Source organism: Oreochromis niloticus, linkage group LG8 (genome assembly GCF_001858045.2).
Source record: "Oreochromis niloticus isolate F11D_XX linkage group LG8, O_niloticus_UMD_NMBU, whole genome shotgun sequence".
Classification (NCBI taxonomy): domain Eukaryota; kingdom Metazoa; phylum Chordata; class Actinopteri; order Cichliformes; family Cichlidae; genus Oreochromis; species Oreochromis niloticus.
In genome coordinates, this window is record NC_031973.2 from 16,516,681 (window position 1) to 16,544,474 (window position 27,794).

The 27,794-nt window shown below is 42.1% G+C and overlaps 1 protein-coding gene across 1 annotated transcript; it reads left to right on the forward strand.

Annotated features, from left to right (window-relative positions):
- Window positions 1-27,150, forward strand: LOC100705548 (double C2-like domain-containing protein alpha). Its single transcript, XM_003458727.5, is given in 12 exon segments — window positions 1-305; window positions 4,927-5,159; window positions 5,162-5,278; window positions 6,967-7,046; window positions 7,263-7,337; window positions 7,622-7,731; window positions 13,560-13,686; window positions 16,396-16,455; window positions 20,551-20,750; window positions 23,789-23,870; window positions 24,024-24,120; window positions 25,797-27,150. Coding segments are annotated over 12 exon segments (1,350 nt in total). The 5' UTR covers window positions 1-273; the 3' UTR covers window positions 25,934-27,150.
- The last annotated feature ends 644 nt before the right edge of the window (window positions 27,151-27,794 follow it).

Below are 27,794 nucleotides of genomic sequence, written 5' to 3' on the forward strand. Positions count from 1 at the left end.
AGCAGACTGTCAAGGAACAACTCGCCCCCTGCCTCTCTCTCTCTTTCTCTCTCATCCTCTTGACTCCTTCCATCCTCCTCCTCTGCCTCCTCCTGCATGCCGCTCTCCTCTCTCCCCTCAGCTCCTCATTTTCATCTTAATCTGCGCTCGCTCCGTCCCCACTCTCCCTTTCTCTCTTCAGCTCTTTCCCTACTCTCTGCTCCCCGCTCCGCCACCTGTTAGTCTCCTCCTCCTCTTCACACCAGAATCCCCTCTTCTTCCTCTTTTTCTTTTATGAGGAGTTTCACACTTACGCTATCACTGAGGTAAGACACCATTTTTATTCTTTTATTCTGAAATGCAGATAGTTTCAATCTAAAGCCAAAGCTGGAAATGTTTATTATTCCTCTTAAATTGCACCTGCACTTCTTCTCAAATGTTTGGTTTTACGTTTTGTTGGCCACCTTCCGCTGCTGTCATTGCATGCTCACTTTGTCTGTGAGGTTCATGTGCACGTCTGCTTCTTTTTAAGGTAAAAAACTAATGCATCACAAACCAGACAGATCATTCTGCATACAGCAGTGAGGTGCAACATGTGGCATGTGTCTGCTCTTTCACTTTTCTTTCACACCTTCCTGTCACACTCTCACTCAAGTTTTCCCGTTCCTGGCTGCCTGAAAATAACTTGGCTCTTAATTTATAAGTGCCGACTGTCACGATGGTTAGCTGCAGATGATGCTGAGTACCAAGCTCTAATGAGCAGCTACACTCTGAAAGCACAGTACTATACCATCTGCCTGTCAGCCAGCAGCTTGTTATTTAAAGGTGAACGGAGCCTGCCGCAGGGGCCCCATTGTATGTAGGACACGGGGGAAAGTAGACGAAAACCAGCCGGGAGACAGAGAAATCCTCACGTACCTACAGGTGGAATAAAGGTGTCTGTGAAAGACTAATGGAGAGATAATGAGAGATAAAGAGTGCAGGAGAAGAAAGGGGAGGTGAGAAGGCAGAGGTTGAAGAATAGAGCCCCCATGCCTGTGATATGACTCTAATTTAAAGTGAAGGAGCTAAAAGGGGAGGAGGGGAGATTGCATGTTGCGCAAAGATATTTCTGACCGCCAGACTGTGGCAGCGTCGCTCCTCCCTCTTGAAGCTGGAAACCTATGTAACCTCATGAACATAAGTACAAGGGGGCCGTGCATAAAATACTCTACTGTATGTGATTGCATAACTAATTGATGTAGGGACAGTGTGTGTGTGTAGCTGTGGGAAAACAGTGGCACATTATCCTGCAGCATATAGGAATTATGTAAAGTAGTGCTTCAGCACATAAAAACCTGTAAAGTGTGACGCTGAAATCGGCACCTTATTATCTCACGCGCGTGCAGCCAGACTTCTCAGCAACAAGATGACGAGGAAACGAGAAGATGAGAGAGATTCCAGCTGGCAGCGTGAGAGCGATCAGTCCTGAGCTCCCTGAGAGCTTCTGCTTCCCAGAGAGCTGCGAGCCGCCGGGCCTCTAGGGTGTACGTGTGCTGCTGTTGATGCCTGTGGTGCTGGTGGTGCTGGTGGTGCTCAGGCTGCTCCAGCTTACGGCCACATCTGCCAAAACTGGGGGTGGGTGGGGACTGACTGCACACATTATATCAACCAATACCCTCCAACAAGCTGCTGTGTGTGTGTTTGTGTGTAATTTTAGGGGAATTAATTACTCATAGAAGTGTATTTACATGTGTGATTGCAGATGTGCATGCTGTTATGGCACAGTGTGTGTGTGTGTGTGTGTGTGTGTGTGTGTCACGCACACGCTTTCCTGGCTTATTTTTTCTTATAAGAACTTCTGAATTAATCCATCAATAAATTTTAGTCAATCAACATCTCAGAGCTCACTGACTCGTTTTCACCTTCATCTTAATATCAAGCAATCCACCGCTTAAGTTCATTTTCACCCGTGGGCGGCTTCTGTTTTGTTTTGTTTATTTTATAGTCAGACAGAAGTGATTTATTGCTTTGTTTTCTCTCTAAATGATTTAACTCTGACTCTGCGTGCAACAAGTCTGAGGATATCTCTGCTTTGCTTAATCGAGCTTTAAAACAGAGCGGCAGCGCTTTTCCGTGTTTTTCAGGATTTCAGATGTCATTAAATGTGCTCTTGTGGCACCAAAAACATGACAGCTGCTGGTTTATAAAAGGCAAGATGTCCATCATTTCCCATCCCAGAGCCAGAAGTCTGTCAAAGTCCTTTCAGTCAAATGAGTCAGGGAAGTTTGCAGCGTGGCACACTGCGGCGTGCTTCAACAGTTTGTTTCAACGCCGGCCAAGAAAGAGCTGGATTATCTGTGGTGTATATTACCCGCTGTTGTGCTCACAGCAGTGAGACCAGATCGTGTATGACGAGTGACCCTCGGTGCCCGCAATTCTACTCAAGGTCAACGGTCAGAGACAACAAATTTAGAGCCACTGACAGCCAGGGGAGTTGTTGGTCATAATGATGGTGTCCTGATGAGAGAAGTCTCGGAAATGAATCTGTTTACTAGCTTTGACCCCAAAAACAGCCTGCAGCCATTAACCTAGCATAAAGAATGGTAGCTGGAAAACGACTAGTCCGATTCTGTTCAAGTGTAAAGCAGGGTGTGGTTTTACCGGACGGGTACACAAATATTCTCACTTTGTAGCGTTTTGGTGGCTACTTTCACAATGATTTCGACCTTTGGTTATAGTCGGCTAGCCTTTTACTACAGTTCAAGTGTAACCGCCTGCTTGCTGTAGCTACATTTTTGCTCACCCATGAGTGTCTTTTTCAAAATCTTGTCAACAATAAATACATGGTTAGTGACTCCTGTAATATGGACATGACAGGCTCATCAAAAATTCAACATCCCCAGTTCTCCACCATGTTTGTTGGTGGCATGTGACGTGACCCGGTGGAGCGTTTCTGTCACCGCCGTCTTGGTGATTTAAAACCAGATGTCACGAGCAAGGAGCAGCTCTGGCTGTGAACCCACACACTCATCGGCTAACTACTTATCAAAAACATGTTTCAATGAGTACACTGTAGGTCGATTGTATTATCGATGCTATTGTGAGCTGCAGCTGGAGCCCCCTGGTGGGCCATGGAGGTACTGCAGGTGCTTGGGGGCCGCAATATTGTGAGAAATTCCGTTCGAAATTATGCATGTTTGAAGTGTGTATGGCAACATATTTATATAAATGTATTTATTTATATAAAATGTGAATTAAAACTGTTAATAGGTGGTGGTCAGTTTGTGATATTATTCATTACACTGACCTAAATTTACTAGACTGATTGAAGTTTGTCTCCGAGTGGCATGTGGGTCGTACACAGACCTTAACACTAAGGTAGCATTAGCAATTTATAACCAACTGCCTGTGCTGTCTATGTTTTTTGCATAAAATTTTCAATACATCACTTTCTTTTGCATTTTTTTCAGTAAAAAAATATAAGATTGGGTGAGGCCCACGAGATTTTCACTAAAATGTACAAACTGACTTAATGTTTCATTCAGAATAACCCAAAAATAAGCAACTGAGCCCATAAACTTTACAGCAAAGGGTTTACACAGGTTAAGCGTGAGGGCAGTGTCCACAAAGACTTCTATACAACTAGATATCATTTTGCAACCACAGCTCCACTTTTCTGACCCAGAAGCTACGTCCAATTTTTCATACTGTCTGCAGTTCGTGACATGTAATTTCAGACCCTTTTAATAGTTCTCTGGTGAAACCATTTGAAAGCAGTAAGCTTATTGAATATACTGACCTTATCCAAGTAGTTTTCTATGTTACATAACTAGTAATTTCACAGAGAAAGAGGGGCTTCGTGTCTATATTCAGTCGAGTCCTTTGAATTTTGATACAAAATCTGACGCAAGACCTTCACCAAAAATTAGTGTTATAGAAGACTGGCATCTGCTCTTTAGAAGGGATAAATGTAAAGAAAATAGAGAAAATATAGGTATACTCTCTGAATTAATCATTAAAATGCCTCTATTCTCATGTTTAACCTTAAAGAAACTCTAATGTTTTTATAGGCTATTAGAGGTAACCGAGAGAGATGAAGACAGTCTCACTTTTTACTTTTCATCCAATAAAACCTTGAAACTGAGCTTAAAAATAAGAAAAATACTTAAACAGAACCCCGAGCCTTCCCTGTCTGAAATCTCATTTTTATGTTTCTAAACCTCGCTGAACTCGACGTGCACGGCAAACACGGAGTAAGTGCAAATATTAACTTCTCAGTTCCAATCGATTAATGCAGAGAAAGCAGCGACGGTAGTCCAGGGGGGGATTTTCAGTTCACTGCAGAGGACAGAATGGCCCCTCAAGCCCTGCTGAGAAAACAAAAGCTATGAGATATTTGTTATCCACCCCCTCTTTTTTTTATTTTGGGAAAAGAGCAGACACATCAGCCTCGTGGTCAGCTCCACTCCTTGGAACCACAACACTATATAAGCATCGGGAATCTTCTCTCCATCTCAGCCTGTAAAGATTTATGTAATTACCTTTGTGTCTGCAGAGGATTCTGAAAAGATTTTTATAGATAAGATGCATGCTCAGACACTCTCACACACACTGCTGTTTCATCGAGGATGATTAGGATATGGAGGAGACCCTCGTTGTCCATTATCTTTTATCCTCTCTGATAGGCTTGGGTTCATTCAGATCTGCTTAATTGAAATGCAAATGTATGCACATCTTAAATGTAATGTCATCTTTTAAAACTGTTCCAGTTACACTGGAAAGATTTTCACCAGGAAAGCACTGTGAGGCAAAAACATCCTTAGATATGTTCTTGAAAACGAAAATCCTAGAGGAGCAGAGACTGTTTGTAATCAAACACCTCACTGAGCTCAGTGCTGAGGAAAAGAAATTGCCCCGTCTTCACTCTTTTGTGTGCATACACTAATGTAATATTCTCCTTTCCAGCCCTATGACTGTGCGAAAAGGAAAACGTTTGGGCATCACCATCCAGGAGCACATGGCCATCGATGTCTGCCCGGGCCCCATACGCCCCATTCGTCAAATTTCCGCCTACTTCCCTCGCCTCTCGCCCACTTCCTCCTTCTCCGAGCCACTCTCGCCCAATCAGGTGGCGGCGCCCGCAACGCTCAGCCCTGGCAGCACAGGTCAAGCTGGAGGGCCCATCGGAGGAGGAGGGGGAGCAGCGGCCTGTTGTCGCCACAGTTACCGGGAGCAGCGGGGGGTGGGGGCTCCCTGTCAGCCATGAGCAGCATGGACACCTCCATTGAGATCGACAGCTGTGACAGCGATGATAACAGTGAGTCACCTGGAAGTCTCATTGAAGCAACCTAATCTAAGAGCAAATAAAATTAAGTCAGCGCACATCTGGTTTACTGCGGGCCATTTCACTGCTTGAAATATTGAAAGAACTTTGCACAGCGGCAAGAGCCGGACCAATACTGCTGCATTTGTTATCAGCACATGTGCTGTCCACATGTGTCAGTCTGAGAACATAGTGTCACTGCATAGTCTGCAGAATGGCTCCAACTTTATTGTAAAAAAAAAAGCAACTTTCCTTATCAAATTACCTCAGAATATATCATATAAATATAAGTTTATTAATCTGGCCTTCTAAAGCAACAGTGACACGGTGAATTCAGAGGTTTGAGACCACAACATGACCAAAATTATGCTGGACATCTGCAATGAACTTGCAATTTCATTGTCTTTCAGATGGTTGCTTTGAAGGGGACCAGTCATGCAACCGCTCAGTCAGTTGCCATCTTCAGAGCAACTTTTGCACATAAAGTTGGCAATAAAATGGCAATTTTGTTTGCAATTAACTGCAATAAATTGGCTAAATCGGTAAATTCACAAAAACTACATGCATTCAGAGTCCAGCCAGAACCTCAAAGATCTGAAATTCACAAATTCCTGCATTCATATTGATGTACAGTCTGCAGGGCGATGATTTAATTGTGGAAAGACATAGGCGCTTGACAACCTTGTTTTTATATAAGAAAATAACTAGAACACAACTATTTAGCAACTAAGTTTAGTCAAGTTATAAACTAGTCCCAAGGTTTTTAATCACCAGGTTGCCTGGTGGAAGGCAACCTTGCAGGCTGAGGGTGTTGCACAATCAACCTCTCACAAACCAGCTGGTCTCTGCAGCTACTTGTAGTCAGTCACTAAATGTTAAAAAATTCAATTCTGTCACCAAGAAACCTCTCAGTTTTCTTAGTTGCAAGGAGGTTGTGATCCCATTTTTGCTAAGACCGCACAGAGCGATGTGCTTTTTGTAGTCCATCTTCAGGACCATGTAGTTTTAGATGAATATAAGCGTCTCCCGACACACTGTTATGGAGACTCATGTAAATGCAGTGGGATTCTCTGTGCCTATAAATTCCCCTTTACACCTCTCCTGGACCTATTGGGGTGGGAAGCAATTAAATACCATGATTTAAAAAAAAAGGGCAATCATAAACATGTACCAAGACTCGAGTATAAAGTTTTGTAGAAATTTCCGGGTACTACGTTAGAGGTCAACCTCTACGGGAAACAGGAAAAGCATTACAAAGGATGAATGAAAAACATGTTATTCAGTTTAAGAGTTGCTAGATGGGTTTTTGTGTGTTTTTGGGTAGAAGCAGTGTAGCTGTTTTAGCTTGTTTCCATGCTTTTATGCTGAGGTCAGCCACCCAGCTGCTGGCTGTAGCAGTACATGTACTGCAGGCGGATTTGACAACAGTTTCAATCTTTCTCTATCAACTCCCAACAAGAAGGGCAATATTTTATGTATTCCTTTCAAACAAAGAAAATATGTTTTCATAAAAGTCTGAGCGAATTCAATTTTCCCTTCTCATCTGCTGTTTGTGTTTCTCCCTGCCATCATTCTCCATCTGTTTTGCAGATAATAAAGTCATCAGCTCAAAAGCAATTACCAAAGTAAATGGCACAGATTTTTTTTGGTGTGTGTGTGACTTTTTATTAACTGCCTTCCAGCCTCTTTGGGGACACTAGAGTTTGACCTACTGTACGAGAAAGCCACCAGCTCCCTCCACTGCACAGTCCTCCGAGCAAAGGTAAATCCCGAACTCGGAAAACTCCATTAGAGCCACTGCAGCTGAACGAGATGCAACTCAACAGCATGTGTTTTTCATTCTGCTGATTAAAAAAAGAAGAAGAAGAAAAAAGAACCCTTCAAGTCTTAGTCTGTTAGTCGTTTTAAATTCAGTACTGATGTTGAACATTTGTACTGTGATCTTCTTTTTTACATGGCTTGTATCTTTTCTGAAAAGGGTCTAAAGCCGATGGATTTCAATGGTCTGGCTGATCCTTACGTCAAGCTGCATCTGCTGCCGGGCGCCTGCAAGGTCTGATTTTCTTATCAGAACAGAGTTTTTGTCCCTAAATGAAAGAGACCTTCAGCATCCTGTCACAAGGACTCTGAAGTGCAGATTTAATTCATGCTGCATTTTTTTAGCGTTATACAATGAAAACTAAAGTGCAGACCAATAAATCGGCAATGAGGCAAAATGACCTTGTAGACTGTAGGAACTGAACTTGTTTTCCTCGCAGAGGTTGTTTTCTGTTTGTCTCTCCTCGACAAAGCCTGGCATTAAGTTGTTGTTTTCTTCTCTCTGCCCATGGCTTACAGGCCAATAAGCTGAAGACCAAGACTGTTCGCAACACGCTGAATCCCGTGTGGAATGAGACGCTCACCTACTGTGGAATCACTGAGGAAGACATGTATCGCAAAACACTCCGGTAAATGTTTGCTCTAGGAAAGGCTATTTCGGTCCTCTTCATGCCCTGCCTTTCTGTTTATCATTTCCCATCGCAAAGCTGACCCGTGCTTTACAAAGGATTTTCTTATCATCCGTCTCAATCTCAGCTCCTGGTTTTATGGGGTTTTCTCCATTTTGCCATGTTGCCCCTCTCTGTTTCCATCTCCACTGATCCTGAGATCCTCTTCACCTTTATTCCTCCCCATCCTCACACTCTCCTGTCCACCAGGATCAGAAAAGATCTCCCCTCACTCGTTCTTAACCACTCCTTTCTCTTTGTCTCTCATTCAATCTGGCTCTTTGCTTTCTCTCTTTCCAAGTTGCAGTGACAGATTGAGGTCAGACTGAGCTCCGCGGGGTGTTTTAATTTCATTGACCCCCCTCTAGAAGTGACGAAAGCTGCGAATTGTTTCTGCCTGTGACTAAAACTTTGCCGTGGCACACATGGGAGTGGGATTTAAATAGGATCGACGGATGATCTCTCCAGGGAAATTAGACAATCTGGCAGTGTTAATTCAGCAGAGACATGTAAAGATCAGGAGATGGGAAGTTTAACTTAGGTAAACATGGAAACATGTCACCATCGATCTTTGAAATACAGTGCGTCTTTAAAATTAACAAACTTCTGAGAGCGCGAGATTCAAACGATCATTTCAACCTAAAACTTGACAAGCAGTCACTGTGGACACGTTTGGTGTCAGCTCCTAAGAATTTAAGAGTTTCTGATTTTTCCAAAACAAGCTAATGCTACAAGCTAATGCTACAATCACACTGGGGAAAACAGTGATTAGAGACGATGACACAACCAAAATTGCTGTAAGTCTGTGCAATGAACCTCTGGTCTTGTTGGATTTGAAATATTTGAAGACAAGGACCAGGCCAGCAATCACTTGCACTCCAACTTTAGAGCAACTTTATTGCAGCAAAGTAGCAATGAGATGCCATCGGTTTGCAACTGAATGGGGTCAAGTTGGCAATTACATGCGATCTGTTTGTGTAACTATAGAACGTAAATGGTATAAATCAGCAAAAAGCTGTTGCCTCTGATATTCAGATTCAAGCCAGAACCTCATAGGTCTGAAAGAGAAATTCCTCCACAAACAGTGACAAAGTTATTGCAGGGTAGCAACTTAAGTCTAAAAGCTAAAAAAAAATAAATACATTAAAATAAAAATTCAATGCAGTCACTGGGCAACTAGTTGCTAGGAGATTTTTTTTCTTTTTACTCTAGTGTGACTAACCCATAATGTGACAAATAAAAGCTTTTAAAAGGGACAACAAGAAAATGCAAAATCATTGTGCAGAAGAAGAAATCATCAGTATTTTATAAATTACTTAGCTACATAAACAGGAAAAAAGTATCAATGTCATTACGGTAGTTACATGGATCGCTACCAGAGTCAGCGTGCTAAGTGGCTAGCGCCCATATCCTTGTGTAACACTTTGTACCTCATGAGGTGATCGTCAGTGATCGCCTCAAAGAAACAAACTGTGCTGCCCAGATCAATGTTTTCTCTTTTCTAGTCTGGAAAAAAAAAATCATATATTTAGACCAGCGATGAATTAAACAGTAAAGTAATAATGGCTGACGCTCTTGGTGACTAACAGCTGTCGCTATGCTGGAGAGCAGGATGGATACAATAGGCGGCTAAGTAGGGTTTGTTTTTAGCATAATACATATCGCCCTCTTATTCGTCTCCACTTCCTCACAATATTCTCTGCTATAGCCACCGGCATCAGGTGACACTAAGCTTTGGAGGCAACATGCTGAGACTGCACAGCTTATCCCGTTATGATGATTTAAAATTGCAATAAAATTGTTTCTTACTCTGTTCGAACACTGATTTAAGCAGCCTTTGGCTAAGTATTAAAACAAGTATATGTAACATCACAATAAAAGCAGAGTACTTCAGACCATTTAACCAAACACTGACCTCCTCTAAAAAAAAACCCAAAAAACAATTTGCACTTTTTTATCAATTATCATCATCTCTGTTCTATGGAGCATGAATCGATGAATGTAGCTACTGTGACGTCACCTGTTAGATTTTTAAGTCCTGTTTTGAAGCCACATGAGAATCTTGGTGTTTTGAAACTAGATTAGACTAGCAAGGAGTCGATCTGACTGTGAAATCACACATCTTTCTGCACGATCTTTCTGAAAGTTAGAGAAAAAAAATTTACACCTTAGGCTTTTTTTCCCCACTCGAAATGAGCGACTGAGTCCATAACTCATCAGGAAAGTGTGAAAGGAAAAGTTAAGGGCCGTTTGCCACAGATTTCTGCATGATCGTAACGTCACCTTATAACAAAGTTGCCATCAAATAGACCCAAGCCGCGTTTCTGTCGGTCTTGTACCTCTCTTATGTAACTTGTGTTGCTGTCACAGCCGGATTGAAGACATGTATGTAGGATCGTGTCAGTTTTTACCACCATTTTAATAACATATCAGCAGAAAACTCAGATTCACAGATTACACAGAGCAGGATGCTGCAACAGATTTAAAAACCACTTCTCTTGCTAACTAGTGCTGATGTGAAGGTATTGTCTGATTGGGGACACTGATCATTCAGGAGCATATTGTAGGGAGTACCAGCACCAAAACACTGAACTTTAATGGACATGACTATGATGACGTTACTAGCAGCATGCAAAGTGAACACGGTGGGTTTATTGAGAGAATTATGCCTCAGCAGGACTAACTTACGCTGAAACGGGAAACTCATTTTAACCCTACGCCGTAACCTTCTACATTACCTGATGTGATGTAACTACACATCCGGTCAACGCATACCACAACAACTTGGTGGATGGTTGTGGTGTTATGACGTCAGTTAGGACATAGATTTAGTCTAAATCAACTGTTTTTGTAACCACAGGTATCGCCCCCTTGTGGTCATTTCAAATGAATGCATTATTACAGTCCGTGTGTAGGACCACAAGTCAAAATTAATAGTAAAATATTAAAGTATGCAGAACTAAAGAATCAAAATTTTGGTATTTTATCTTATTATTTATCAATGTTTGACTCAAAAAGTCACAAGTTTTGATAAAGTTTTCTACCAGAAATAGACAGCAGGCAGTCACAGTGAGACTTCATCTGTTTATAAGGTGGTGCTGGTATGTGTAGATCAGATTCACCACCCCCTGCTAGGGTTCACATTATGAGTGATGTCTGAGGCGTCAGCAATCATGAGCTGTCACAATGACACTTAAATGTTTTCATTACTTGATGTTCTGTAAGTGAAGCCTTACATCCAGCTGGTATTATAATGGCTCCATCTTTCTTCCCTCTTTGACCCATCATTTTCTCACTTACCACTTCACCCTCGAGCTGTTTTACACCATTTTTCTCCCCTTAGCGCCAGCTGCTGCTCTCATCTGCACTCATCTTTTTCCCCCCCTCTCTTCATCATTAGTTTTGTCTTTTTCTTTTTGATACCCAATGTTTCAGATTAAGGAAACTTAAGTCACTAAGCTAGATATTAACTCTCAGTATTTTAACAGATTGTCTTTTATTATCAGAAACTGAAGACAAATGTTACACCTGTGGTTATGAATTTAGTAAGAAGCCAAATGAAGCAGTAGATGGAGAGGCAGCATGTTTATATACCAATCTCTCCTGTGGCAGATCGCTTTCTTGATTTTCTTTCTTCCCATTGTATGTCTTTCATTCACATTTACATAAAGAGAAAAGGCGCTGGGCTTCAGTTAGCTTGTAACATATCACTTCACATGTTCATTTAAATAGACTGGCCTGTTTTCATCACGTCACTAAATCCTCACATACACAGCATCCCTGCATCTCCTTCACTCCGCTCTCCCCACCCACCCACTAGTCCATTTCAGGCACTATTATGGCAGGTGTAAAAGTTTGCCAGGCCCATAAATATGGATTGACTTAACCTAGCATGATGCACTTTCACATTATATAAATTCCTGCTGGAGGAAAATGGTAATTACTTCTAGTCTGCACACACACAAACACACACACAGGCCTGATTTACATGTAGTGTAGGTCACTTTCTGACTGTGTTACTTTATTCAGGTCATGTTTATGTCAGTGATTTCCCTTCCCTAAAATGACTCATGATATTGTGTTTGACTACCACACACCATCACACACAAAAAGCACTCTTCATCTGATTACTTTACATTTTCTGTCTACACTGTTAATCACTAATGGCATATCAGGGTCATTGTAGGCCTAAAAAAAATTAAAAAGGGTGGTGGGGAGGCGGATCATGACTAAAGAAAAACTTTATATTTTTAGTAAAACTTTGAATTATCTCAGAAATTATACAATACTATGCAAAACCCTTGACTCATGCCTCATTTCTTTGTATTTTGCTCAGAAAATGAGAAATGGGTGCAGTGACTTGTTAAAACGTGCAAGCATACGCAGAAATCCAATCTTGTAATATATGCTGTCAGTCGGTATTTGGTGTGACCACCTTGAAGGACATTCAAAGCTCTTCTTTGGATGTTTCTGCCTTCTGTTATGTTCTCTGTCAAGATGATCCCACACCGCTTCAATAATGTTGAGGTCCGGGCTTTAGGGAGGCCAATCCATGATTGATAGGAAACCACACAGTAGCGCACTATCCAGGTATGCTTTTACTGCACTGGCATTGTGTTTGGGAGCATTGTCATGCTGAAAAATGAAGCTGTTCATGCTTTTCAGATGGCATAAAAACCTGATGGTTCTTTTCTGTGTCCATCAATTTTGACAAGATCGCCAACACCACTGCCTGAAACGCAGTTTGAAATGCAGTTCAGCTTCCACATATTTTTTAAAGACGCCCTGACTGCATGTAGAGATATGCAAAGCTTTGGTCCAACTGCCTTTTGGAAATCGGTCCAAATTTTTTTTGTTGACACAAAAATATTTTCTTATCTATCAAACTGCGTTCTCTTTGTGTTTCATAGATTCAATTAAAGAAATGGAGACACACAAAAACACACAAAATCCCTGAAAGTGTTCTGTTAGTAGCTTTGCTAAGTTGCCTGTTATGTGTGGACACAACACTGTTAAGTGGCTTAACAAAAAAATAAATTCTCTGAAAATGGTCAGGTACAACAACAACAACAAAAAAAAAATACACTGGCTGCTTTTTCACAAATGTTCAATGTCCAAAGAAAAACTTTGAAAGACCTTCAGAAAACGTGGAGAACTAATTCTCAAGACCACTTTAAGAATTTTCAAGACATCCCGTCTCCTTGGAAGCAAAATCTTAAGAAATGAGGTGTAACTAAAGAATTTTTCACAGTGCTGTTCAGATCCGTAAAGATGCCTGCCATGTTGGTCCAAACACTGCCATTGAAACAAGACTCTCCAATAAAGAAATCCTTGTGATTTTAGCCATTATCATCCAGACTTTGCAGAAATATTACTGTGAACTAATGCTCTTCAAAAGAAAACAATATACTCATTTATATGCTGAGCATCAGAAACAAAGAACAGCTGCAGAGGTATTATTTGCACCAGCATGTGGATGCAGCATTCCCTTTTTTCATGTTCTTTTACCAGCGTCTGTGGTGCGGTGACGTTGATCCACCTGCAGAGTGATGCGATGTGTTTTCTTAAGCCTTTCCTTTAAAATGTGTAAAATTTCAGGATTATAGTTTTTCCCCTTGTAAATAGATTCACCCAGCTCTGTAATTGAATTTCATACCTACAATGGCCCTAATATGCCACTGCAGTAACCAGCTACTCCCATTTTGGTTCATGCTTTGTGCTCTGCCCATCGTTCTCTCCTCATTTCTCATTCTTTACCTCCCCATCCCCTCCCTGTCTCTCACTCCCAGGGTGTCCGTGTGCGACGAAGACAAGCTGACACATAATGAGTTCATTGGGGAGTCGCGGGTGGCCCTGCGCCGTGTGAAGCCTGACCAGACCAAACACTTTAACATCTGTCTGGAGCATCCACCTCCTGTGAGAAGAACGGGGGGGAGGGGAAAAAAAGAAAGACAGAACCTATAAAACTAGGAAAAAGGAAAATATAAGCGTATAAGGGAGATGAATGATACAGTAGGGGGTACAGCAGTATTTATTGAGGCATCCTGTCTGACTCATAGCTGTGAGTAAAGATGGGGGGGCACAGGGAAAGAAGGGGATGAGGTGATGACAGAGGGTAACACACACCGGTCAGCCACAACAATAAAACCATCTGTAATACTGTGTAGCAACCCTTCATGTGAGTCACAATGGCCTTGACCAGTTGGGTCTCGGACAGAGGACCTCTGGAGGCGTCCTGTGGTGTCTGGTGCCGGCGGTGCATCCTGTGTGCTGCAGGATGTGAATCATGATTGTTCTGGCGCTGGATCAGATGGGAGTCTGTGGGTTGGGCTGTCACTTTGGGCTTTTTGTTGTGTTACCCCAACTCATTCCTGGCCAGATTTGCAAAGTGACAGGATGTCCTATTTGGGAGAGCAGCTGCCTTCGGGGAGCACCATTGTCAGGTGTGGATGGTGTGCAAATTTCAAGTGAGTGATAGGTGTCAAAATAACTTCCATACGAATGCCAGGACCCAAGGTTTCCCAGCAGAAAACTGCACTGTACTGAGATAATAAACCATATCAGTTCATCAGTCAGTGGTTTTAATGTTGTGCCTGATCGATGTATCAATTCACTTGGATGAATATCACACATCTGGGTCTCTTCATATTTAAATTAAAAAAAACAAGCGGTGTGGCTGTGGCATCTTTAGATTTATAAATCAATAACTGCATTTATAGAAATAAACTGTATTGCCAGTTTGTGAAAAATCCAATAACTTATTAAGCATTAATTCCATCCATTTTCTAAAAAGGCCCATCTAGTTAAGGGTTGCAGAGCAGCTGGAGCCTATCCCAGCTGCCAGCGCATGGTGTGAAATGACCGAGCTCTATAAGGTATTGATTAGGAAGAAGGAAAAGAAAGATGCGCTAATGATTTAGAAAAATGACCTCAAAGTTTTCAAATGTTAATACTGAATGCTGATGGCAAATCTGCACCCATGTACGCATTTATGGAAAAAAAAGTTACATTTAAAAATGTTAGGCCCTAAACTCGTTCCACCCAGTTTTAAATCTGAGTGACTGGGTTGGATAAAGCGTGGCTCTCAGTGGCTGTTGAAATTCATCCAACAAGTGTGGGAGAAGGTGAAGGTCGGGGCTCGGTGCCAGCCAGGCAACGTATTCCACAACAAACTGGGCAGACCATCTATTTTAGAGCTCACTTTGTGCATAGGAACACAGAAAAAAGGCCTCTCCCAAACAGTTCCTACAAAGTAGATAACAACATCGTCTAAAGTATTATTGCACAGCATCATTCAGTATGATAGTATAACCAGCCTGCATGCAACTAGTAAAAACCTCAGCTTTAAGATGTGCTGAAGGTTCACATGGCCAGTGTCACCATGTTTCCTTTGGCTTCGTTTGACAGTGGCAGCATCACAATACTGATCCATACTGGCTGAAAATAAATCAATAAATCAGGTTGTGGCACAGCAGCTGCAAGTTCATCAATTATTTACATTTTCCGACTTGTCGTAATGATCTTATCTAGCAAACTTGAACGCTTTGTCTGCATACAGAACAGCATTAATGAGCTGCTGTGCTCGGAAAAACCATTGGAATTAAAACCACTGCGCTCGGGATTCATCCAGGACCATCAGAGCACTCGCTACATCGATCTGTTTTGTTGTTGTTGTTGTTGTTTTCAGATCATTTTCTCCAAATATTCTTTTGCTTTGGCACATCAGCTGTATTAGAGCAAATTTTCAGTTTTCCTGCTTAAATTGACAAATACTGTCAGACTGAACAGACATTAAAACTGTATCTTTTATTGTAATGAAATAAAAGACACAGCAGCAGTCAGCATAATAATAACTACAAGGTTTATCTACAGCTTACTGTATAACTTACATTTTACTTCAATAACAAAAGAAATCTTTAAAAACTCTGCCACTTAAGCATTTCTTAATGTATGACTAAGTTGGCAAATTTATTATTATTGTTATTATTATTATTCATTTGAATGTTACTCCGGAATTTGGTGATTTTGCTATGTGAAGTCTGAGATGATTTGTGCCTCCTTGGAATTACAAATACTTGATAAAGAAAGAAGTGGATTTGATTTCCACTCCCATGACCCACAAATAGCTTTTCGTGTAGGTTAAATGTCATCCGGGTCACATGTGGGGGAAAAAGAAAAAAAAGCTGCAAACACCGGGAGAATAAAAGGTGAGGAGAAAGAGCAGGAGGTGAGGGGGCGGAGAGTTGTCAATAGACAGCAAGAGCAAGCCAGAGAGATGAGAAACAAATGGATTAATAAATAAAAGCGGGGGGAGTGGGGTGCACAGGGATCGGGGGCAGAGGTGTTAAAAGGGGTTGCGAGGGCGCTGGGTTTTGTTCTTTCTGAGCTGGGGAAGGCTGCTGGTATTGGACTGGCCCTCTGAGGCCGGTGCCCACTCTGCGATCAAACGCTAAAGCCCCTCTGTCATCCCGCGAACAGACGCTGTGTCAGGAATGTAATTTTCAAAGTGGCTCCACTCTCCGCTCGATACAGCCGTCCCTTTCTCTTTGCTCCTCCAACCTGCCTGCTTTTCAGTCTTCTCCACCTCAATATTTACCTCTCCTCTTTTTTCTGCTCCGACTCCAGCTGCCTTCACCCACTGCGATGAGCACAGCCCTGAGAGGAATCTCCTGCTACCTGCGAGAGGTGAACACCCCGAGTCCTCTGTCTGTTCTGTTCAACATGACCCTCCTCCTGTCTGTCCCCTCAGTCCATTTTTCATCCTGTCTTAAAGAACAACACCCATTTTTTTGGTTTCCTCTTTCAAAACAGGGCTAAGTGACCTCGTGATACAATTGCATTTTTTGTATTAGTTTAAACTAGAAACAGGGTAGTGATAAAAACCCTCTATAAAGTTAGTCATCTATATTTATCTGAAGTTAGCTAGAGCAGAAGTACAACATGTGCTTACTACTTATTTACTTTTCTATCCAATTTATCAGTATAAAAAATATTATCTTTGAAAATAATTACACAACAAAGCAAACAAAGCTGTTGGAGTGGAAATAATTTAGCAGAGCTATGTTATTTCGCATCCAATCAAAATTTCATTTGTAAGCTGAAGAATGATTCTTTTTTATTTGTTCTTTTAAAAGCTGCATAAACTAAACTAACATGCACACACTGACTTTTACCCCTTAAGCCCCAAGCTGTTTTTTAAATGACCAGAAAAAAAAAGCATTATCCCTAAATTTAGTCAGTCAGTGACAGCTGCAACACCGAAAGGCCAAAATGAGCAGCTCCTGGCTAAATGGATTTGATTCACGTGGGGGAATTTTGAAATGCAGCATGCCTCCTTGTCCCCACCAGACAGAGGGGTGGGGGAGTGCAGGAAACACTGGCAATTCTTCCTAATCAAGTCTGTAAATTAGAGAGGAACACAACCGTGTAACAAGCCGTTAAATGTCGAGTTTACCGAATCCGTCCTGAAAATTCTCACTTAAACTCTTACAGCAGCAGAAATGAAGCGGAACAAATGCTTCCTCCGAGCGGCCTCTTCATCGGATCTGTTTGTGTGTTTGACAACCCTCAAAAAGTGAAAACAGTTACAACGCAGATATGAGACGCAGAATCCCAGCTGTGCGGGAAAAGAGCTGAGCTGTGACGCAATCGAGAGCAGCCAAACTTTGTTTCCAGTATTTCTTATCCTCACTTCACTGTCTGCAAATATCTCTCAATTATAGGTGTGTGGACATTTGGACAGTTGCACTGGTGTTAGTCAGGAAGAACAAGGTTTAGGGTAGTCTTCTGAGCAGACGTGAAAAAAGTGCTACAGGAATGACGTTTCTGTAAATGGAAGTCTACTGCAGCTCTGCCTGAAGGGCGCATGCATAACTAGTGCACTGTACAGTATTTCATGTGCATCATCACGAAAGATTACCACCGTCATCACCATGATGATACTCATGTTAACTATAACATTTCTTTAAAGAGCCAAGAAGACAGCTTGTCAACTAGAGATGTATACTACCAACGAAGTTCAACACAGTCAGGATTTATTTATATTTGACAAGACCCAAAACCCCAGGTGGAGATAACACGCATCACAAAGCTTTCTCTGTTAAGCTGGGTTCTCTGCTGCAGGCTGAAAGGGGGCATTTCAGAGGTCACATGACTGTTCTTGGGCACAAAATGATCCCTGTGAGTATCACCTACTCCAGAGATCTTATCAGTAAAATGCAACACTGTTGCAAATAAAACGAGAGATTAATGCTGCAGAGAAGTGATTAATCTGGGGTTACATCACGCTGGGTGGTAAAATAAACACTTTGATTATTTTATCGATGAAAGCGCTCTCAGTGCTGCTGTTGATTTCTGACATGACAGCTGCACATTACAGCTCTGAAACTTTAAACTGGATATTTGTAAATGTTAAACATAAGACATATTCAACCAATAGAGAATCAATATTGCACTTAAAACAGGCTGTAAATAGAAAAATCGGTAAAAACTGCCTGCTGATTGCTGAAAACTCGGAACCAGACCGGGTTATGTGTTCACAGCTACCACAGTGATTTAGCCAGGAAAAAGAGCCACCTAAACCTATTAACCTCGCTTCGTAGAACACCCCTGCGGTTTCCCGCCCAAGTAGGGTCTGTGCAACTTGCATTTATCCTCACATGCTCTTTACCTTTGCTGTCACTGTTGGGTTAGTTTAGATTCCAAAACCACTTGGTAAGAGTTTGAAAAGGACTTTGGTTTGGGTTAAAGTGGGTCTATTCACAACACTCACCCCAAACACTGAAAAACTACACTTAGGAATATCAAGTGTACTTAAATCAAATGATAAAGGAGTCCTAAATAAACGTCTGTGTGTGCTCCACTGGGTTTGCCACCTTTGCCCCTTCTTGCAAGTAAACTTAGGCCAATATCATGCACTGACTACACTCTGGCTAAAACGCATTGTTTAATTGCTTAACACACGATGATGTGCTAAAGTAGACGCCACAGGCTACTGGTAATACAGTCCTGCTTTAAAGTGGACTTTATGCTCATCACTGTGATGTAGCTTTCCTATTAAAGCAGGCACACCTAAAGAGCTCACTGACTTTCATCTAACACTTGAGCTCATCTAAAGAGCTTAGAGACAAACTTCAGGAGCGCTCTCAGTCCAACGGCAAAGACCCGTCCTGGACAAAGTGAAACATCAGCCTCTAAGTCAGTTTACTTGGTCGCTCCCGGCTTTTGTATTTTCTATGGACAACATCAAATAGTTACCAAAGCGTTTGACAAGAAGCGGAACAACAGAATAGATTCAAAGTGACAGATGAAAGAAAGAAAGCAAGCAACAACCGAGGGTGAAGAAGGGGAAGACGGCGCTCTCACGGGCCCGTGACTCACCCTCATGGCCAGCAGCAGCAGTACATGTACGGTATTTATAGGAAAGAAGCATTTGCTATTTTGGATTTGCATCGCTGTAGGTGCATGATTTTCAAAAGCTGTCTTTGTTGGTGCACTGTAGATCTACCATTACTGTATCTCCACTAAACGTCTCCTGTAATATCGCTCCATCTCTCATTAAGTCTTATCTTCAGGCAAGAGGTGGACACAGCAAAGGAGATCAATATGTCACACATACTGATCTCCTTCGAGATCCGGCCTCCCTTTTTTTAAATTGTTTCAACAGCTTCGCCCCTTCTTTTCATCACGCTGCCTTTCCTGTCTCCCATGTTTTGTGTCTCTCTCTGGGACTCATCTTTGCTGGCAACAACCAGTCTACCATCTGTCGTCAGCAATCAGGGGACTTAAAAAAACTTGTAATTAGTGAGGATAATTTGCACCGGGTACCTGGTAAGAAAACAGCTCGGACCTTCACAGATCGATAGAGAGCAGCTCATTAGGGAGGTGGAAATAAACATGCATCAAGTGTGGAGCCAGCTTCTCGCAGGGCGACAGACAAATGGGAAGGAAATAAATTTGTGGGCGGGTTTGAAAGATGTGAGAACAGGCGGACTAATTGAACAGCCTTGAATGTGGTGAGAAACACAAGCTGTCCATTAAGCGAGAAGGAGAACTAGCTTTACTATCCTCCACAACTGAGCCTGGTTTTGTGATCATACATCAGTCATGGATATCAAATCAATACATGAGTGTTCATTTGAATCATGTTTCAGTGAGTCTGCATTGTTAGCTTTGCGTTGAACCAAGGCTGGAAACAGCTTCAAGGTAGGAAAAATCACTAATGAACCGTTACAGTCCACCACTGCAGTCCTAACACTCCTCAGAGCTTTGTTTAGCTCTCCACTCACTCCTGAGGGAAAATCTGGCTCCTTTGCTTCCAAACACACCACTCTGTTCACCAGTTTGCCGCTGACTGTCTGTCTGTATGTCATTTAATGCTGCAGGGAGCATGCATCGGGCTTATCGGGGCTTTTTCATTGTAAACAGCTGCTTTCTGTGGCTAGAAATAATGGTGACGAAAACAAAAGGGAGAAAGAAACCAATAAAGTCGTGGGGCCACTAAAACAATCAATAAGTTAGTGAAAGGCTCAGCAGGGCCAGAGAGTCAGCTGCTAATTCTCTTACACTGCACATTTAAAATCACACATAATGCAAAAAACAGAACAAAACAAAAAAACCTCATTGATTATGGCAGGTTTGAAGGTCGTGGAACAAAACTGCTACCTCATTTTCATTATTGACCCTGAAGCTTAGGCCGAGTCACTAATGTGTGAACTACAAAGGCTGCTCGTTTGCCGTTTCTATGATTTTATTTGTTTCTGTCCGTCGTCTCTCTTTCAGTGGGAGACGGAGCAGCAGAGAAGTCTAGAGGAGAGAGGACGCTTGCTGCTCTGCCTCCAGTTCCTCCCGCCATCCACCGATGGCGACTTGAAGGGCGAGGCCAAGGAGAGAGCTCGTGGCGGGCTGTGTGTGGGCGTCAAGCGCTGCGCCCATCTGGCAGCCATGGACGTCAACGGTTTCTCCGACCCCTACGTTAAAACGTAAGCACGCCATCAAGTCATCGCCTGAATTTCATGATGGGCCAAAATACTTTAGACTAAACCTCCACGTCCTTGAACCAACCCTGACTGGGAGTACCCCAAATGCTATTCCTATTTCTCGATGGTCCAACCTACAGCAGCGGCAAAGCCTCGGCAGTTTGCTTAAGTAACCCCTTAGATTTTAAGAGATCTCCACACACAAGGAGAACAGCAAGGATGTGGAAACCAGAAACCAGAGAATGCCAGAAAAACCGAGCGCCTCGTAGTAACAATGGGAAAATAAACATCGGCATTGTGAAGTGGGCGCATACCAGCTTAGAGGCGAGTCACTAATAGGGCTGGGTACAGTATTCACTACTTTTCAGCGTACCATCCAAATTGGGCTTGATGCTCTATGACATCTATTTGAGAATCCTAGGTGACTTCCTTATTGAGTTATCGCTTAAGACTTTAATAAAACTTAATCTGTAACCGTGACGTTGAGATCACTGAGATTAGAACTCGTCGAACTCGAGGTTTTTAGTAGATGCACCTATGGTATCAAAATGAAGCGCCTATGTTGCCTCATTCTCAGGTTATTATATAAAACTCCAATATTTCTTTACCGATTTCTTGATTTCTTCAACCATTATACCAGTGAGGATGCAGAGGTTTAACTCGCTCTCAGACAGCAAACTCGGGAATATTTTTAATGCAAAATACAAAGGTGGTCATAGCAACACATCTAATCTGAGTGAAACACCTGGTCAAGCACAAAGGTTTTATTCTGTATGTAATAACAAAAGGCTTAAATATAGAAGCAGAAACATATTTTTTAAGAGAAAATTATATAATGAATTTGGCAATTTATTATTTCACCCTGAAAAAGTACACACATACACACAAAAACTGTACAGTACAAATTTCCAGGTATCTGTTCGAATATGAAAAGTTACCCAATCCTAGCGACTATCAGTGGGAGCAAAAGATCCACTCGTGACATGGTATCTGTTATGATATTTGAATATTACTCATGTTCACTAGCGACTTTCAGACAAACAAAACCTGAGGTATAAACCTTTGATGTTTACCTTATACTGTGATATTGGTACAGGAGGTGATAATCACCAAAACATTTACACCTCTAACCTATCATTTTAAGGATATAGTAAGTGTATTGATTTCCTTGGTCAATAAGATCCCAGCCGTAATATGAATTGCACTCGACTGGATTCAAATCTTGGCTGTCGCTTTAAATTTACCTGCAGGCTAATCACTTAACCTCAGATCACTGCCCTCATAGCAATTCATATTATAAATATAAACACACACACAGACACACACACAGCTGTACTTACTGCAGGTGGTTGTGATGTCATACGTTATCAGCTTTACTAAAATGAATTGTCGGCCTGTCTGTGATATTTAAGGACTTTATTTCTAATTATCAAGTCTTTAAAATTATTTTTAATAATGCATACATTTAATTAAAAAAATATACCGCATGTATAAACGTACCATTATTATCACACAGCAATGCTCACACACACATTCTGACACATGAACACGTGACACAGATCAGACTGATGGACTCACATGTCACAATCCTCATTTCGGGACAATCTCCGTCTCCCTCCTCTCAACACCTTAATACCCCAGTTTGGTCTTAACTGGCCCTTGGCTCATACTGACCCTATAAATCACCTTCTGTTGCCACTCACGAGTGATCGATGGCTCGAGTTAACCTCACATCAGGTAACGATGAGAGATGAGTGCAGCTTTTCACACAAATAGGGGCCTCTGGGAAATGTGCCACTCATTCATCACGATGACTATAAGACAACTATGAGACTGTATGGGTATTGACAGGCTTGAAACCGACTGAAAGGCAGTGACATGATCTAATGTTATGGGTGTGTTGGATCATGGAGGAGGTCCAGGATTAGAAAAAAAACAGATCTGGGTGCTATTGTTGTCAGAGAGGTCCTCTCATTACTCACTGATGAAGACTGCGTGTGTCACTGTGTGTGTGTTTGTGTCGGTGTCAGGGAGAGGGGGGTCTCTGTTTTGAATGATGCAAACTGACATAAAGTGGACAAATGAGCTTTAAAAATCGCCCCTCGTCTCATGTCAGTGTTTTCCTGAGTGCTGGTTCTGGCTTTGAGGCTGTTTCTGCAATAAGTAAAACACTCAACAGCCTCCCATCTCACACGCTCACACACACAGACGCGCACAAACACAGAAATGCCAGCACGCTCGCCTCGCCTCACCTCACGCACACACTAATCTCCCTTCTCTTTTCCCGTTATGCTTCAAACTCCGGTTTTCTCTCTCTCTCGCTTTACATGCACCAAACCTACGCATGCATCCCTCACACATCCACAGGAACACATCACGCATCTTGTTTCATTTTGGATGCGTGCTCACATCTTTGCCCTTTGGCGGGAGCATCTTCCCAGATGCTTTGTTGTGTCTGAGAGTGTGTGGGAACATACGCTCGAGCCTGAGCTGTGGGTGGTGGGTGGAAAGCAAATGTGAATAGAGATTTTTGCCACGCTGCTTCCAGCTGGCTTAAAAATATCCTGAGAATTTAATGACAGCTCGCAAAGGGAGGCTGTGAATTTACAATCTGTGCTGTGCTGGTGAAGGACATACTTATCAGTCCCCACAGTGGGTTTAACAAATAATACATGAAACCTTCAGGGGATCGATGGGGGACTTGGATTAGAGAAGACTGATATCACTGCCTGTTCAATATGAAGCTACAGCTACCAGCTGGCTAGATTAGTGCAAAAACTAATACAGGGAATCAGCTGATCTAATGCTTATTAGCGCTTCAATATAGTGTATTCATTTAGAATAAAGAATGAAGTAAGAGTAACACAGCAATCACTGAGTCTTTGCTCTTCCTCAACAGTTATAGAAAAATCATGATTTCCTCCTCTGACCTTTACAGCCGTGCCCGGTATTTGCAGTGACTGTTATTCTTTCTTCCAGTGCTTTGACATATGAACAGTAATGATTCGTATACACGATGGTAAAATATTCTTCTGTCACAGGTACCTGAAGCCAGACGTCCACAAGAAATCCAAGCACAAAACAGCGGTCATTAAAAAGACTCTCAACCCAGAGTTTAATGAGGTACGCATCATCCACTTCAGTAATGACTGAAAGCGAAGGCGCAGCTCATTTAGAAGCTTTAAATGTATCCTCCAACCAGTTAGCTGCATTAAAAGTTTTCTGAGACTTTTGTGTGCTCGAGATCTTCTGACTGTTCACTCTGTCTTTACTCAGGAGTTTTTCTATGAGATCTCCTTCTCAGAATTAGCAACCAAGACGCTGGAGGTCACCGTGTGGGACTATGATTTAGGAAAATCCAATGACTTCATAGGTAAGTTCATGCCACGAGTGAGGCTACAGGTTACTTTTAGATGTTTGGCCTAAGATTCTTGCATTTGATAACATTTACTTCCATTTTTAATGCTCTTTTAAGGTAAATAGTTTGAATTCTTCATTGGCATTTTTCTACATTTTTATTTTGCAAATGAAGATGTCCGTCCATCCATTCATGTTCTGCTGTTTTTCTGGGCAATAGCCTAAGCAGCAATGCCCAGACACTCTTCCCAGTTATGTCCACCAGTTCTATGGGGGACGGTGGGGCTAGCTGAGATGTGTAATGTCCTGGGTCTACCCCGGGACATCCTTTCTGTAGGACATACCCGAAACACCTCATCTAGGTGGCTTCCAGGAGGGATCCTGGTCATATCCCTGAACCACCTCAACTGCCTCCTTTTAATGTGGAGGAGCAGCAGCTCTACTCTGAGCCCCTCCCAAATAACCGAGATTCTCGCCCTGTCACTAAAGGAGAGTCCAGACACCTGAAGGAGGAAGCTAATTTCTGCCACTTGTATCTGCAATCTTATTCTTTCGGTCACTACACAAAGCCTGTGATCGCAGGTGAGGTTAGGAACGTGGATCGACCAGTTCACCAACAGCTTTGCTTTCACACTCAGCTCTCACTGACCCAGAGTGGGCACTCCACCTATTTCCAGCTGAGGACCTTGACCTCAGACTCTGTTGTGCTAAATCTCATTCCAGCTGCTTCACATTTAGCTACCCCAGTGCAAGCTGGTGATCAGTGAGGCCAGCAGAACAACATCATATGCAAAAGCAGAGATGAGATCCTGACATGAGCAAACCCAACGTCTTTTGTGCATAACAGTTATGAACAGAAACGGTGACAAACATGTCCTAGTTCAAGACTTCAGCGCCAAACCTTCTACTGAGGGTGCGAAAATGTTGCATAAAAATACAGTTTGTGGTATTTTTCTGAAGCAGATGGGCAGTCAGGTTGTGGGCATATGTTCCTCAAATTGGAAGAATGGCATTTGTTAGGGATTATTTTCATATGGAAATGGATACACACTTTCAATGCTCATGAGTCAAACTAACTACATCTCCCGACCTGAAATAATACGCACTCTAGGTGCTTCATCACACTGGAAAAACAAGATGGGGATTAGATCTAAAACTGGAGAGCCATTCACAATGGGCTGTTTGCCAGTGAATTTAAAGAGGGGAACTTGACTCAGCCGTGTTCATTTTTCCCCTTTTTTACTAAGAAACCAATCCGGCTTGAAGTCTTTCTGCTTTTTCGGTTTTTGTTAGTTATGCAAATGTCTTTTATTATGGGTGTATTTTGGACAAAGCTGTTTTTTCCAACCCATTACCTAAGCTTAAAAAAAAGAAAAGAAAAAGAAAGAAAAAACATTACTGACATTTTAATTTTTCAGCACGATTAATGGCCAATCTGAACACACTTCATTAGACAAAGTTAAAAAATACGTACAGGTCTAATTAGTACCTGATTAGAATAAAAAAAAACAAAAAAAAAAAACATTAAAAGCCTGGAACATGAGGTTTCATTGTTGATCCTCTTTGTTTTAGAGCTCTATTATAAATAAAATGGAACAAAACAATGCAACACATATTCAGAAGCTGTGTACTGGAGCTTGCTATACTCTTCTTGACTTCTCTGACTGTCTGCTCTGTCTCTGCCCTTGTAAGGGGGGGTATCCTTAGGGTGTCATTCACAGGGAGAGACTCTGCAGCACTGGATAGACTGTCTGAAGAACAAGGGCAAGAAAGTGGAGCGCTGGCACACACTGACCAACGAGCTGCCCGGATCCACGCTGCAGGAATGAACCCGAGCTTCCTCCCCTATAACTGATACCAGAGGGACCGCCTGAAGACCCGGGATGAAGGACGTCTCATCGCATGTTTTAAGGATTGTTCTGCATGACTGTGACGGATCCATATCCTCCTTTGTGTCATAATTCAAAACATCATGCCCAGATAGGTGGGATGGGGTGGGGGGAGGGTTGTCCACAATCACAGATCAATACTCTAATCTCGGATCTAAACAGCCCCAACACAAAGCTGAAACCATTTTCTTCACAGTACTGGCAACCATTCACGTCCTTTCAATGCTTTTCGGTCTAAATGCTCCTCGTGGACAGAGCCCACTCACGAAGAATAATTACGCCGGGACGTTTGATGAGGGGAAAATGTTTAATTATTCTCTCGCGCAGTCCCGCATGTCAGGTTTGCTTGCTCTTATTAAATTCAGGCAAGTCGATTTCATTAACCGCTGACATTAAAACTCCGCGGTTATGCCCATCTGTCTCAAAGCGCACATACCTCTCCGTGCAATAATGATTGCCTAATGCTTCCGAAGATATTTCCAAGTGGTCTTAATACTGTCGGATGTTTTTTTTCCTCCTCTGATCGTCACTGGATTGACAGCACGAGCTGATAAGAAAACTGGTTCTTCCACGTCGATGGTTTGTGTGTGACTTACTTGCATGTTCGGTGTTGATGGAGCAAACTTTAAAAAAAGAAAAAAAAAAGGTTGGAAATGTTCATCAACGTGTTGTTCCCTAGAAGAAACTGTATTTTATTTAACGGTAACAGCTCTTTAATGTTGTTCGCAGTTGTTTGACGTGTCAGCTCTGATATCGGTGTCGGTCGGTTTTGCTTCACGTTCCCTAATTTGTAAGGCCAACGTCAGTAACAGAGGAGTTTCACGGCAGCAGAGCGCTTCACGGTGAACCATGCATGGTTGTACTCTGACACAGTAAATAAAGTCACATGCCTTTGTTTCATATACAAATTGTAAATATGAACCGGTGTATAGAGCGCTGTGTTTTATGGTGACTCTCCGTGGCTGCTGCTTTACTGTCGACTGCTTTCAGCTGCAGGTTTTCTCTGTGTGGTGAACAGGCATGCTCACAATGCCATTGGTGTTAATATGTAAATATATGTGCGCTGTTTCACTTGTTTGGGATGTTTGTCTTTTGGAAAGCTTGCATGGTTGTTTTTATCTTTTTTTTGGTCCACAGTGGACTCCTTCAATCACACAGCCTGGTAGGAAGCCAGTAAAGCGAATACTGCCACCTGGTGTTCTTGAACTGTAAGTGCAGCCTCTTCTCTGACTATACAGAGAGCAGAAGTGATCCATCAAACGTGAAAGGAAACCAACACACACACACCCCAACTTTCTGCTCCAGTAAACAATAACTGCAGCAATTAAAACATAAATTGAATCTTTACAAAACGTAATAAATACAACTGCAATTAAAAAATATTGCTGGGATGCTTTGTAAAATAAACACAGAATTCAATTATTTGCAAAGCTCGTATTTTATTCACAGTAGATCATAGAAAACGTGTTTAAACTGAGGCATTTTACTACTTCAAGAAAAATATCAGTAATTTTGAATTCAGTGGCAGCAACATGTCTAAAGAAAGTTGGAATGAAGGCAGCTATGAAAGCTATAAAGAAGAAGCCATATGTGGGCAGGAGTCAGAAACACTGTTGTGGTGAGAGAGTGTCGATGCAGCGTGGAAAACTCTTCGGTGGTCAGACAAATCTAAATTTGAATTTCTTTTTGACAAATATGGACGCTACATCGTCCAGACTAAGACTAGAGGGATGATCTGACTTGCTTGCATCTCTGATGGTTTGTGCATTAGTGCCTGTGAAATTGGTAGCTTGCACTGGAT